At 44.1% G+C, this 15,446-nt stretch overlaps 1 protein-coding gene across 1 annotated transcript; it reads left to right on the forward strand.

The window, feature by feature from the left end:
• Positions 1-392: 392 nt before the first annotated feature.
• Positions 393-9,759, forward strand: CALM1 (calmodulin 1). The gene is made up of 6 exons (XM_056345490.1): positions 393-592; positions 3,636-3,666; positions 4,543-4,686; positions 6,708-6,814; positions 8,283-8,418; positions 8,653-9,759. The coding sequence occupies exons 1-6, from the start codon at positions 590-592 to the stop codon at positions 8,679-8,681; spliced, it is 450 nt and encodes a 149-aa protein (XP_056201465.1). The 5' UTR covers positions 393-589; the 3' UTR covers positions 8,682-9,759.
• Positions 9,760-15,446: the final 5,687 nt, after the last annotated feature.

The raw sequence follows: 15,446 nt of genomic DNA on the forward strand, positions 1-15,446 counted from the left end.
TGGCCACTGCCGGAGCCAGGCTGCCCTCGTCCCTCGCCGCCCGGCCCGGGGACGGGGGGGCGGCCGCGCAGCCCGCGGCGGGCTGCAGCCCTGTCGCCCTGGGAGCAGGGCCTCCCCTCGGGCGGGGGGTGTTTGTCACCCACCTGTCCCTGCGTGGCTCTTACCTCGGGGGCGAGGAGGGGAAGGGGAGAGAAACACGGGGGAGGGGGGGGGGGGGGGAGGGGGAAGCACCGCGGGGCTGGAGCCCGCGGCCCCAGCCCCAGCTCCCGCAGCGCGCAGGCGGCCGCCAACCGCGCCTCTGGGGGAGAGCGGCTGCGGGGGGTGGGGGTGGGGAAACAGGCCCGCCGGGGGAGGGGAGGGGAGGGGCCGGGCCGCGGAGGGGGCAGGGCTGCTCGCCGCAGTCACCCTCACACATACCGCGCCGGGGAGGAGAGAAAAGAGGGCCCCGCTCCGGCGGAGGGATACAGCCCTACATATATAGCGGGGCGGCGCAGGCTCACATCTTCAGCACTTCGCCAAGCCGCGCCGGGAAGGAGGGAGCAGCCGCCACCGCCGCTCGTGGTCGCGCAGTTCGTGCCGCCGCCGCGCCATGGTAGGTCGCTCGGCCGGCCGCGGCGCCCGGTCTGGCGCGCAGGGGACTCGCTGCGGTGCCGGGGACGGTGGGGTCGGCAGAGCCGGGCTTTCCTTCGGGGGGGTGGTGGTGGTGTAAGCCCCCCAGGGAGGGGGAGGCGGGAGGCCGCAGCTCTCAGCCCTTCCCGCCCGGATGCCCGGGGGGTGCGCGGGCCGGCAGCTGCGGACGCCCCCCTCCCCCCCCGCCGCGCTGCTGCGGCCCTTCCTCCTCCGCCGCTTCCTTCCCCGTTCCCCGGGGCCTGCCGTGTGGGCGCCCCGGCCCCGCGCCCTCCCGCTGCGGCCCCGCCTCGCCTTCCCCCGCATGTGGCGTCCGCCCCCCTCCGGAAAGGGCCGGGCGCGTCTCCCCGGGGCCGCGGCCCCTCGGCCGGGCAGGGCGCGCTGCGGGTGGGGGCCGCGCCGGGCGGGGCGCGGGGCTGCGGGCGCGGATTCCGCTCGGCTCCGGCACCAGCTGCACTGCGCAGGGAGCGGGGGGGCGCCCGGGGGAGGGCACCGCGCTGCAGCTACTGCGCCCTCGCCCCCCCCCCATCCCCCAAAAAAACGCAGCGGCGGCGGCGAAGCCCATCGCTGCCTGCATTACATCATGTCTCCTCCTCTTCCTCCCCGGCCCCCGCGCGCCCCCCGGCTGCGGGGGACCGGGGCGCAGTGCGCGTCGCTCGGCTGGAAGCGGCCCAACGCCCGCATGGCGGGCTCGGAGGGGGGAGCGCAGCCTTCCCTCTCGTCCAGGGGTCTGCGGGGGAAGAGCCGCAGCCCCCGCCGCCGAGGGGAGGGTGTGGGGAAGGCTGCGGAACCCCGGCGCCCTCCCGGCTGAAGGATGAGAGCGTGGCGTGGCCGGCGGCCGGGGAGGGAGGGGAAGCGGGGACGCAGTGCAGCAGTGGGCGGCAGCCGGCCGGGAAAGGGCGCCTGTTGCGCCCGGCGGGCTGCGAGCCCCAGCTCCCCTGCTCGGGCGGTGCCGGCCCCCGCCTCGCCTGCCGAACCTCATCGCCGTGGGCTCCGGGAGCAGCGCCGTCATCCCCGGGCGCTGCGGTGGCAGCCCGGGCTCCTCGCAGGAGAGGGGGAGAGGAAGGGCTGGGATTTTCCCGGCGGTTTGTCGCTTCCTACGAGAGCGGCGAAACAGTTGCGGGCTGACCTCTAATCGCGTTTTGGCAATCTGGGTGTTGCTCGGCTCTGTCTCTCCATCTCCCTTTCCCGTCGGGGAAGGCTGACATCACCAGGGCAGGATCTGATGACTTGGCTGGGTGGGGTGGTGGCTGCAGCCCCGGGTACCCCGCTCCCGCGGCGGGGGGAGCGCAGCGGCCGTGCCTGTTGCTCGGTGGGCAGAGCCCCGCGGCGGCGGGGGGCGGTCGGCGCGCCTCGGGCACCGCGAGGTGTGCCAGGTTAGGGTGGTGACTTGTTTTTTTTAATTCGAAATACGATTTTTAGGAACACGCAGGGAGCTCCGACTGATGGGGTGGCGAGCCGGTGCTGTGGGTCGGAGGGTTTTGCCGAGGAGTGGCTCTGTTTCCTGTTCTGCAGGGCACCGAGTCTGTTATGTAAATTCCTTAGATAATCTTTAAGTAAAACCTCGTATTTTCTGGAAAATCACGAAGCGTGCAGGAAGTCGAACTGGGTTTTGAACGCAGGTTTCCGGCTGTTACTAAAGAACATTTTTTAAATTTGAGCTCTGTCTTCAGCTGTTAGTGTTTCTATCCTTTTCCCCCAGCTCACCGTTCATATGGGGAATTGTTTAATCATTACATACAGACATGAAAACATAAATAAAAAACCCAACACCTATTTACAGGTGAAATGTTTGTCACTTAATGTACACAGCAGGCTTTAAACCCTACCCTGTTCCCCTTAACAGACTGTATAGGCGTTTAATTCTCCATTGTATTTGTTGCTCTTCACTGCAGTTAAGTTTTCATACTCAAAAAATGGTATTTTAGGACAAAACAGTTACAGGATGCCTGCTTTCTCTGACCTACAAAATTCTGTTCTGTTAGTGAAAGTTGCTCAGTAAAATGAGTTTAAAAGGAGTTAGTACCTTGTGTTCTTCAGTATCTGTGACTAGGTGTGTGTAAAAAACCCAGGTGTTTTTTCTTTCCTTAATTACTAGGAAATTGCATATTCTTCCATAAATAACTGGTTAGCTTCTTTGACTCAAAACAGTGGAGCTTTTTGTGATGCTCTAGTCATACAGAAGGGAGAGGCTTTTCTGGAAGGATGTGTTTAGCACAGTTAAGCTTTGGGAAAGCCCATTTAATTTGCCCACTGAGCTGTATACCTTTGGATGCAGCAGTGGCCTCTTGAAGTATGGAAGGTCATGAGCAGGCATATTTTAAGCCTTGCCACCTTAAAATGATGCATAAAACACCTTGCATGTCAGTGAGGTACCTTAAACCGCTTGGCTGAATGGAAAAATAACATGATGCTAGAAAGCTGGCATTTTCTGTCATGGATGGCAAAAATCTCCGTAATACTGAGTAGTAATTCCTCCTAGTATCACAGCACGGTTCTTTCTGTTAAGCTTACAGTAAGCTAATACTTGATGCAATGTGGTGGGGGAGGATGGGCCTCTCAGTAGTGTTAGATCACTAGGTGGCATGCTTGTCATTAGTCCGCTAATGTGCAAATACACCCCCCCACACACTATTAGGGTCACTGTACTGCTGGAACTGACATCTGATGTGAAACCCCAAACACATGGTATTAAGGATTTCATGCCTCTGTGACCAATTGCAAGGAGTCTGCCTGGTGTCCTTCAGTTGACCAAATTGGATTCTCCAAATGTAAGGATGGCATGCCTGGTCCTTCATGTGCAGTTTCAAAACAAGTTAGCTTATATGCTTTTGGAAATGGCTGTGTGGTGTAGGTGAATGGAATCTCCTTGCAGAGGCAGAATTCCAGGGGTGGAAAGCGGCTTTGTAAAAGTAATGATAAATCACTGGTGGAATCTAAGGGAAGTGTCTCTTGCTTGACATAGCTAGAGGTAAATGATATTCTAAAATGTTCTATTCTTCATGTAGGCTGATCAGCTGACTGAAGAACAGATTGCTGGTAAGTGTTTTTGAGAAATGATTGGGTTTTGCTAACTCCTTGTGATTTTAAAAAAACTGTCCCAAACATAATGGGGGAAAAGTTTTTGACAATTACAAATCTGTACTAACACTTTTTTAAAAACTCATCTAAAAAAAAAAAACTTTGGGAAAATTATTGGTTCGTTGCCTCCTGATTTAGGCTGCTTGTTCCTTGGACCACAGATAATGATTTTTTTTTTTAGACTTTCAGACTGGAGCCAAGTACTCCTAGATTTCTTGAAAACAGAAATAATTGCTAGACACAGGTGAACTTCTTATAGGTACTGCTTCCTTTTTAGTAAAGTGAAGATGAAATGGCAACAAATAAACCTAAAATGGATTTATTAGAAATTAATATAAGCTTGTGTTTCTTAAATGGCTTCTAACAGACTGTCTGTAAATCAAGCTGGTTAGGAGAAGGAGCATTGTTTGACTGTATGGAGACCAGTCACCTACTTGTGGCTGACATCTGTTCTTATTGTCTGGTGTCTTAATAAGTGGTAAATGACAACACCGTAAGTCTGTTAATGGTGAAGGGAACTCAGTGGGTCCTTTCACTTACCCCAAGCAGCTCCTGCTTATGGTGCAACAGTGCCTCAAGCAAGATGATGTTGAAATGCATTAGAGAGTTGTAATGCAGATAATCACCACATGAAATGTTTGAATATGCTATGCAAATTATGTTATGGTACTGTAAGTTTTATTTATATTTGAAAGTGTTCATTCTCTCAATATGTGGACAGTTAGATAAAATGTTTCTTAAAATTGTACCAGGCGTTGTCAGTGGTGTGCATTTTTAGTATGCAGTTTTCTCATGCTGGTGATGTTACTAAACACTGGGACTTTCTGCCTTCAGAATTCAAGGAAGCCTTTTCCCTATTTGACAAAGATGGTGATGGTACTATCACAACAAAAGAACTGGGAACTGTCATGAGGTCGTTGGGTCAAAATCCAACAGAAGCAGAATTGCAGGATATGATCAACGAGGTAGATGCTGATGGTAAGTGTTGGAAAAATAGTTTAGTGCTGTGATAGTCTTATGTATGACCTCCACACCTGGGCTTGGATTGCATAGAGAATATTCTGTGACATTGATCTCTTGAGGTAGTTTCAAAATACTCAGTAGAACCTAAACCTTGAGTGGTATCAATTTTTTGATTGCTGTCTGCACAGCAGTTGAAGATGCTGGCAGTATTGGTGAGAATCTAAAAAAGAGGCTGGGCAGAGACAAAATTATGCTGTTTATTGTTAATATTTTATGGGCCACAGGCTTCCTATTGCTGTCTGACTTGCTGTGACCTGCTGTTAACCTGCATTTCCACCCAGCTTTTCTATACATGTTTCGTCAGCCCATGTTCGTCTTAATAGCTGTATTAATGTCTGTGGTTTTGTCCAATGCCAAAAATGTGGTAGGAGTGCCAAAAATGTGGTAGGAGCGGAATAGTGCTAAACTTCCAAGCATTGAAAACACAACAGGGAGATCTGTATAGTCTAATGCAGTGTATTAGCTCACTGATAGATCAGGTAGAGGGATTGGAGGGACAAGAAGGAAAACCTTCCAGTACTAAGTCTGTCAGAATTAATTTCAATGGATGCCAAAAAGTGTAAGTTATGTTTTTCCTGATCAGTGATGTCAAGGCTTTGATCTTGTATGTTGGTGGTGATAGTGATTTTTCTCGAATACCTCTGTAAAAGAGTGAAAGTATATTGGCATAAATATAGATTATCTGATTACCAGACTACAGTAATTACACCTATGGTCCTAAAAGTGTAAGTTGACCTAATTTGTTAACTCCTAGATGCAGATACTGGAAAACTTCAGGGTTTGAGGTGCTCTGTGTAGAGTTCATGTGTAGTGGCTTTCTAGGCTGCAGTCTACAATGCTGCACTGGTAGATCCAAAATGAAAGGAGACTGAAAACTTCAGATAAGTATGGTTGTCCATCTGCTTAAAGTTGTTTTATGGCAGAATGCTTTGCTGTTAATTTAAGTGTTCATTGAGGATTTCTTGAAGCGGAGTACAGGACTTGTATTCAGATTTAGCTGGTACATGTCATCATGGCCAGCTTTATCTAGCTGTGTATGTCTCCATCTGGAATCCCTAAGCTATGAAAGTTCTCTTAAGCTGCATTTATTTAACTTCTTTGCTGTACTTAGGGAATGGGTAGATTGTAGTTGCGCAGTGAACAATTTAATGCATTTTTTGCATACAGGGCTGAGTCCTGACCATACAGATCTAGTTTCTGCTGTTCTGAAGAACTTGGTTCTTTACTGTACCACTTCTCTCATATCTTTGGGCAGCTTGAAGTTTGGATCCTTACTTAGAATTAAGAACATAAAAATATTAGGGGTAAGGCCTGGATATTAGCAGCTATTTTTAGTTTTTCATACAAGAACACCTACTATAGGCTTATCAGAAATGTCAAATAATGGCAGCTTTTCTCATGTCACTGGAATCTGCAGATCCTTGTTGCCCCTTAAAATGGTGCATTACTTCTGTGGTGCACAGTGTATGTTAAGGAAGTTGGTTTTTAACAAAGAACAAATCTGAGCAGCTCAGTGAAGTGTAATTTTCTCAAATTTTAGAATCCTAGATCTGTAGTGCCAGCTTTATAATGCATTCCTTTCTGGAATCTCCCTACAGCAATTGGGAGACTTTAAAGAAACTAAATGATTAATTTTGGGGAGTGATTTGAAGTAAAGGTAAGTCTTAGTATTGGTTAACCTTAGAGCACCAGGCTGATGTTAATACTTGCTACTTGGGTGGCAAATGATATGGCTTGACCTGGAGAGAAGGCAACAAGTTGATCACGCATTGTGATGAAACACTGCAGTGATGGTGGCTGCCACACATTGTAATAGCAAAAAGTCAGTGGTAACAATTTCGGGAGAAGATGCAGTTCTCTGTAAGAATGGTTTATAGAGGATCTGTCAGTCTTGTCCCTGGTTGAGTTAAATGCCAGGGGGTTTTGTATAAAGAAAAGCATGGAAGTTTAATTTTTGGAAGTTTCTTTTCATTAAGGCAATGGCACTATTGACTTCCCTGAGTTTTTAACCATGATGGCCAGAAAAATGAAGGACACAGACAGCGAGGAGGAAATCCGTGAGGCATTCCGAGTCTTTGACAAGGTATTATTAAAAGTACAAATACTCTTTAGAAGCAGTAATGATGTCCATCTTTTCCTCAGTGTTTTCTCCCTTGTCTAGAAGGAAAAAAATATCCTCTAACAGAAGTAAAGGATCTTGAAACAGAACCGGGACTGTTCTGGAAACAGAACCAGGACTGTTGTAGGCTGGTTGTACTTGCTTTACGCAGCAGGTCAAAGCTTTAGGCTCATCCATGAGGAAAACTTTCTGGCCTTAGGAGCAGACATGAGCAGAACTCAATGCTTGTGGAGTGTTGTGTTTTTTTCTGAGGGTGGGGAGGTGGAAGAATGTGATTTTTCTGTACCTTCTGACTTTGGGGGAATGGGGAAACATTTGCATGAATGCATGAGGTTTTATACTTATTTATAGAAGCTTTTTGAAGCTAAGAGGGACACAAAGCATTGCATGTTCTGTTTTCAAGATATGTGGGCTCTGAGGTTGCTTTCAGGAAAACTTGAGCTCAACTTCCTGTCTCCTTTAATGATACCTGGGCATACATGATGAAGGTTAATTATTTCAGAACAGGAGTTCCCCTCTGGATTGTGTGGAGATGACAGATGTTAAAAGAGAATTGTTTTGAATAATGGGTCATGTGGCTGCTAAGATGATGCACATGCATGTGTGGAGGAAGGCCTTACTACTTCTTTCTATGGAAAAAAAGTGCTGGTCTGTAGTACTTAGTTGGAAGTGTCCTAGAGGAAATTGGTTTTGTTTGTTTGGTTAGTACTTCATCTACTTTGGAGTTATTTCTGCAGACTAGCTTTGAATTTAAAGCCACTGAGGTAGCTTATCTACTGGTGGTGGCCATATGAACTCCTGCTCTAAGCTAGTGTATTCTTCCTGTACATGGAAGAGGACAATTTCTGAAATGGCTAGGAATGATACTAATGGGAACACTGACTTAGTGGGTTTTTTTCCTCACAAAGCTTTTCACCACTCCATATGAGTAGAATTTAAATGCTTTCTTTGAAAGTTTGTTCTACATCAGGCTTTTTGGATAAGATTATATAGCCACCTGCAGTCTGGTTATAGAGGGTAGTATTACACAGAAGAGAAAGCTGACTTCATATTCTTGCTGGTGGGGAAATTAGCAGCCTTGGTGTTTTTGGTTTAGTTTTTTTTGGCCTTGCTTAGGCAGTGGACACTATAAACAAAACTAATTCTGTTTCTGTGTTTGTTTTTGAAAGTTCTTTAAAAGTATTAAATATACCTTATCACAGCTAGAAATCAGGCATGCAGTTATTCTTAGAGTACAGTAATTGTATAGAAGGATATGATGGCATGTGTTCTTTGTAAGGCAATGGGACTAGTAAATACGATAGGGTTATACAGTCAGGTCTGCCTGTCTGTCCCAAGTGCTGCAAGTCTCGTTTGGAATCGGTTACTGGAATGTAGTTTGAGTTAATGTTAGGATTTTTGATCATGATCTTCTGTAACTCCTTCCTCACAGGATGGCAATGGCTATATCAGTGCAGCAGAACTACGTCATGTTATGACAAACTTAGGAGAAAAGCTAACAGATGAAGAAGTAGACGAAATGATCAGAGAAGCAGACATTGATGGGGATGGGCAAGTCAACTATGAAGGTAAAAAGATTCTTGTCTTGACTCAAAACCATTATTCGAGTGAAAGCCTGTTGCATAGGGCATTCATTTCTAGTACTTGAGATGCCAGCTTATTTGGTTGTCCACTGCTGTGAATGAAAATATAGATGCAGTGAAAGGGGCTTTTTTTTTGTTTTTGTACCAAGTATGTTTAAGAGACTTGCCAGTTGAAGTACTCTGGAGACAATAAATCACAGTGACTTTCTATCTTTACAGAATTCGTACAGATGATGACTGCAAAGTGAAGAGACCTCCTTTACACCTTTTTTCCTCTAGAAGAATCAAATTGAATCTTTTACTTACCTCTTGCAAAAAAAATGTTCATTTATTCATTCTGTTTCTGTATAGCAAAACTGAATGTCAAAATACCTTCTGTCCACAAACTGCATGTAATGGTTGGTGGTCCTGTCCCCAAAAGATAAACATCAGTTTTACAATATAAATAATTATACTACCTTGAAAATAAAAGGAAGCACTTAGTGAACTCAAAAGTTCCATTTGCTAATGACTATTACACTGTTTGGGCTGGCCAGTTTTTCATGCATGCAGCTTGACAATTGAGCACAGTCAGACATTTGTATTAAAAGGAAAAAAAAAACCAACCTAAAGGATCCACTCTTTTGTTCAACAGTGGATTCTAGTTCAATTTGTAGTATAAATTGTCATAGCTGGTTTACTTTAAAATTGGTTTATACCTCAGGATGGTATGCAGCAAAATGGTTGAAGGATGCAAAACTTAGAGAAAATGCCCTAAAGGTTGAATGGTTCTCCTGTACGTAGCAGTGTGCTCCAAAAATAAGATGATCTTAACTATGGATGGCATGTCTGTGTTGAAATACTGGTTTAACATTGTCTGCATTGCACTATAGTGAAACGGGTGTCGGGCTGTTACCGTTCACAAAATTTTTAAAAGAAACCTTCACCAAGGGAGCATCTTTGGACTCTCATATTTTTAAAACCTTCTGTACCATGACTTGGAGCTGGCGGAGTAGCCTATGGACTTCAGCACAACTATCAACATCGCTGTTCAAGATACTACAATTTATGTCCATTCCAAGTTGTAAATGCTAGTCTTTTTTTCCAATAAAAGACCATTAACTTAAAGGTGGTGTTAAATGCTTTGTAAAGCTAAAATATATATATAATTGAGATGATAAACCAAAAAAAGCAGTAGGAGGGAAGTGTTTCTATGAATGACTTGCTGCTAAATTATAATGCACATGTATGCAATAAGTTATCCCCTATCTTTTCAAGATGGCAAGAACTGACCTCCTGTAACCCAAGACCTTTGCTATAAATAAATGAACTTGTGCTTGCCTTTCATATTACGACAATGTTAATTTAGTTGGTCTCAAAGTCGTGTAATGCTGACTCGTCAACTATCAGCACAGAAGTAACACCTCATTTCACTAAAGTGGAGAGCTCTGAGCATGCATGTCAATGCTGGGGGAACATGTATAGGTTGCTTAGTTTTTTTGACAGGTTATAGAAACTAGTTGGAGAATTTAAACAGTGTGGACTTCATAGATACCTATGATTATCAAACATACCAAAAATGCATTTCTCTACCCACAGAAAACAAGAGGACACTTATTTTACAATATGTAAAAAGATAAAAAACACAACAAAAAAACTAAGCCTTTTTGGAAACTGGGGCTATTATGTCTTGACTTATCTTCTCAAACACTTGCATGAATTTTGTGGGGTGGAGAAGAGGACTAGGGTTAATTTAAAAACCATCTTGTTACTTCTGCTTTGCATGCACTAGCAGTGCTTAGTCATTCCAGGTCTCTGAGTAAGTATTCTCTGATCCCTTCAGCTTCCCTGTGAATGAGTGGCCAAGCAGCCATGTCCACTCTTCCTTGTCTGAAAGAATGCTTTTTTCTTTTTTTTTCCCCCAAATAGCAGAGCCTCCATGTGGAAGGCTTTTATGCTTGGGAGGGAGGGACTGCAGCTTAATTACTTGACTTAAGTTTGTTTCCAAACAGTAACTGGAGTTGCAAACCTTAATTGCTTAATTGCCTTTGGTGTTGGAGAGTATTGATACTATCTCTTGAAAGAGGTGCAAGTCTCCATTCATCCTGTCTAACTGAGGTGCCTGTGTTAAGAATTTGGTTGCTTGAAATGCAGATTTGCTCAGTGAGGGTCAACCATCACCTCCAGAAGGCAACTGGAACTATGCCTTCAGTGATTTTTTTTTTTTTTCCCCTGGGGGGGGTGGGGGAGTTCTGGGTGACTGGGGACCCAGACACCTTAACCAAGTGCCTAAAAGTTAGATGGGCTGAATGTAGGCAATTGTTTAGATCTCTAGTTGTTGCAAAGGCTTTTTGCTGTGGCTCTATGCTGTCTAGCAAACTGGCCATGATGATGGGAATGTCTGACTACCATTTGAAAGTAGTCTTGCATGGCAGCTGCAAACTGCTACTTTGGTAGTGCTTGAGAATGGCTGCACTGATTCTGTAGACCAGCTTTTAAAGAGAAAATACTCAAGAGACAGGCAAGGTAGGAGCAATGGTTGCTGCTCTGAACTAATTACTTCTGCCTGCGTGTGCAGAGAGATGTTGTCTAGTAGGTAAATGCTTCTTACCATCTATCTGTCATTCACTCACGGTTGGTAGGGTAGTTCATTTAAGAACAGCTGCTTTTAGCTTACTCAGTGTTCTGTGCTTGCTAGCGAAGAGACCTCATTTCTGCAAGAGGTTCTTGGCTTGATTAGAAATTGTCTGGCAGTGTGCAGTGTCGGTATGCCCTGTAACTGAATCTGCCTGGAGGTATCTAATTATTAACTGACTTCAGTACCACATCAACCTCGAGTAAATGTGTTCTCTGTACAGGACTTTAGCTCTGTTCCCTTCTGCATAGTGACTATCTAGAGAAATGAAATGGTGTCATCAAGGACCTTTTTTTTTTTTTTTTTTCTGTGAGTGTGCGTGTGTGGCTTTGGCTTTTTCCAACTGTGAAAGTGTGGGCTGGATACACTTGGTGCATGGCTTAGAAACATGGGACTGGAAAGAACTTCCTGGGTCATCAGATCCAGTCCCCTGCTATTGCAGGCAACCGTGTCATATACTCCTTTTAATAAACTGATCAAGCTTAACCACCTGCTTGTAAGTGGCTTGTTTTCATGGAAGTTCTGTAACTCATGTTGCTCTCAACTGATGCAAGTAATATATGAAATATGAAGTTAATCAAAAGGTCCTCCAGCTTAGCTTTAGGTTTATCATTACACTTATTTAACTGACTTTCTCAAACCTGTTATTCTTTGAACAACACTCAGGAAAGTGTTGAATCTTTACATCCCCTTGCTATGAATAAGAGTTGGTGTGCTTGCTTATTTTTTTTAATGGAAAAGATGGATGTCTGGCTTGTTGAAATTTGTTAGATATGTTAACTGTCAAGGCAAGAAACAACTGAGTTACTTGTATTTGATACATAAATTTAAGGCTAGAGTATACATAACCATTTTTAAAACACATCAACTTGCAGTGTAGTTTTATATTTAATACTGAAATTGTACTGCTAAAGTTTAAACTGCTGTTAATCATATTCCTCTTCTGATCATAATGAAAAAATAAAGGGTAAGAAAATGCTTAACATAGATTATTCATTATCATGCTTATTTTATTAATAATTCAGGCACTGAAATGTCTCCAGGTATGGGGCATTTGTTTTGTTTGCTGGGGGGGGGGGGGGGGAGGGGGAGGTTACTTATGTGGTAGAAGACTCTTATCCCCAACCGTTTGTCACACTTGTGCAGCTTCAGAAACACAGGCGCTATCAAAAACTGATCAAGAAATTGCCTTACACCTTACCGATGCGCTAAAGGCAGGTGTGGGTCTGGTCTGTGGGCAGCGCACAGTGCTGCAGCTGCCGGTTCCTGCACCCTGCCCAGGTGAGTGGGGAGGGGGTGAGGCTGTGTCTTGGTCCCTACATTGCAGTACGCATGTGATGTGAATGCAGATCCTTGTTCCTAGGTGACACCATCCTAAACTAAAAGCAGAGTCTTGAGGGTTTAGAAATAACAAGAGTTAATAATGGCTTGCTTCTCCCTTACCATGAAACTAACTGGAACACTTGTCTTACTGCAGTTCAGTTAGGGTTTGGTTTTCTTTGGGGTTTTTTTGTTTGTTTGGTGGGTTTTTTTGGTTTGGTTTTAAAATTCAATGACTAAATGAAATCTGACAGAAAGGACGGTGGTGGGACCATGGCATGTCTCCTGGCCACAGACATCTAGCTGTCAAATGAAGATAGGTGATGAGGGCTGATGATGTGTTTCTCCTGACTGACATTTAGGAAAGCAAGTGGTTCACTTGCAAACAGTGCAGCTGGACCTTTAAAATCAGTAAGACAAACACTTAAAAGTTGTGGGGCTGTTTTTACGTAACAGCATTGCATTTCCAAAATACTAGAGGGTTGGGTTTTTAAAAAATCCAAATACAAGACTTTGAAGTAATGAATTACATGATGAATTGTGTATGGATCTGGAGTTCCAAAGACTCCTGGTGTTATTTGCTGTAGAAAATTTGTATGAAGGCCCAAGTACTTAAAGGATTTTCTGTTTTCTAAGAACCCCTATCAGTGAGTATCCTAGGGAAGCATTCAGAGGATATTTTTAATTAGTTGATGATTTGTTTTAAGTTTGATATTAATAAATCTGGTTTTGAACTGAAGTGGCCAAATATGCCTGCAAATGGCAGAGCTGCTAATTGGGTAGACACTAAGAAAATCTCTTATAGTCCCATGGATGATTAAACATAGCTGATACCTAGAAGTAAATGAGTGCTTGTATTGCTCTCCATCCTACTAGCGACGGTAATCGCGAGCAGAGAGAGCAGCCTGTCCTGCTCTCCGCTCTGTAGCACTGATAAGGACCCTCTACTTACTTCCCTGTGCAGTGCTTTGCTCTGCAGAGACCAGACTTCTACTTCAGAGCATAGCACAGCCCTTTTGGCCACCAAACTACTAAACCCCAGGAGAAAAAACCCACATTTGGTGCAAAAAGGAGTGTATTACAGCAGGGGGTTAAACTTCTCCCAGATCCCTATGGAGTCTGAGATGCTGTGTGACACCAGCACTGAGTAACGAGTTGCAACATTACAGAAAGACAGTTGAGAAGCAGCTCTACCAGCATAGCCACCAGACCCTAAGAAAGAGGTTGCAAGTTGCCTTTTCCAGCATCCCTGTATGTGTTCAACAAAGCTGGCTTCAGCTGGCGATGAGTACCACAGCCTTGTACGTGGTGACTTCTTGTTCTGATCTTTCATAGAAGCTTCACTGACTGGGAAATCTTGTACAGATCTCCTCCAAAGAGCCACTTCCATTTCAGTTGCCTCAGAAGTCGGCATCTCCAGAAATACTGAAAGAATTATTCATAGTGCAGCCTTTTCCTGGCAAGAACATCTAAAATAATTAGCAGTTGAAGTACAGTATGAAAACTGGGCTAATCACTTAAAAATGAATCAAAATGTTTTCTGATTTTTATTTTATTTCTAGATCTCTAAATATGATGTATTTAAAAAACAGATTCTTGAACACAAGTTCTACTTGCCCTACCAGTTGCAGCATTTCAAATGAACACAATATTTGAACAGGAACCAACTGGATCATCTGAGAAATCCATAAAAAGGCATTAAATAGCATTCTGCATTTTACTAGTTTGCACTGGGCAGTTACAATGCTGCCAGTGTAGTAAGTATTCTGAAAAAAGATACGGTGAAAGAAATGGGTAGGGTGAAAGTAATAAGAATACCTGAGCATGGAACTGGTGTGTAGTCTTGTCTTGGGGGGTGTTTGTTGCCCATAAAGCTATAAACATTTGTGAGCTCCCTGGGCATTATGTTTTCCTAGCAGTGGTGCTGTCACTGAGATTGTCCGTTTCTAACCTGCCCCCCAAAGCCCTGCCATGCTAACTCTACATATACCTGAAAATATACAACCTGGAAAAGTTAGTTGTAAGCCTGCTGCAGTCCAGAACTTGCCAAACATGCTCTGCTTATTCTGAGCTTTCTTTACAAATACAATAAAAAGAATAATTTCCTCCAGACATTCTGGTAGAGACAAAATACAACCACAATTTCAGATAGTTTTTTGCTGAACTTCATTTGTTAAGTAAAGTACTTTAACACATGGAGTATTTAGATACATAGGAATCCGTGTGCAGCATCATCAAAACTAGTTTCTCACAGATTTTAACATAAAATTTGATGGATATTTCCTAATAACTTTTTTGTTTCTTTAGATTAAGTACAAATTCCTACACACATACACCAGATGCCCTGACAATTAGTAAGTGAGCATGATGCTGTTCACCCTGCATAGCTGAATTAAAGACAAGTAAAGTCGATCAGTAAATCAGGTCAATAACTAAAACATCTTTTCACCACCTAAGAAGATACTTTGCTCTACAGCACAGTTACGAAAGCACAGCTAAAGTGTGAAAACTGCCTTGCTGATTTATTTTCCATCAAATTAATTTGTAGAGGAAGGTAAGTAATTTCTTTACTAGCTTGGGTTATTATTCTTTTCTATATTAAACATTTTTACACACAGAAAATAGTTGTGGCAAAAGAGTGGTCTTAGGGCTACAAAACTAAGCAATCAAAATTTAAAAAATACCCAGTTAAGGCTATCCATGAAACTCCAGTTTGGCCTATTGCAAACCGGATTGCAAAGCATGATGACACTGTCTTGCCTCCTACTACACTGTCCACAGCATCTTTGCATCAGTGTATTGAATATTTGCAACTTTAAAAAAAATTATTTTGAATATTGCAACTTTATTTTTGAATGCATTATTCCATACCCCAGTCACTACCCATTACCCAGCTCTTCTTCCAAAGACAGAATTACTGGTTTCTTCAAATTTTTGTATGGCACTGAGACACTCGAGTGCTTCACAAATACTGTTTTCTTTTTAGGACACACAGTGAAGTAAGGACATGCTTTATCCTCATTGAACAGAAGGGCTGAGGTGCAGTCACTGAAGTCCAAAGCAGTATTTCTGAGAGCAT

The sequence above is a fragment of the Falco biarmicus genome, chromosome 7 (assembly GCF_023638135.1).
Source record: "Falco biarmicus isolate bFalBia1 chromosome 7, bFalBia1.pri, whole genome shotgun sequence".
Taxonomy (NCBI): domain Eukaryota; kingdom Metazoa; phylum Chordata; class Aves; order Falconiformes; family Falconidae; genus Falco; species Falco biarmicus.

Bases quoted from the DNA above. Each gene is read 5' to 3' on its own strand.
- CALM1 (XM_056345490.1), top strand. The intron at 3,667-4,542 runs GTAAGTGTTTTT...TTCTGCCTTCAG, and splicing joins GACTGAAGAACAGATTGCTG to AATTCAAGGAAGCCTTTTCC. The intron at 4,687-6,707 runs GTAAGTGTTGGA...CTTTTCATTAAG, and splicing joins CAACGAGGTAGATGCTGATG to GCAATGGCACTATTGACTTC.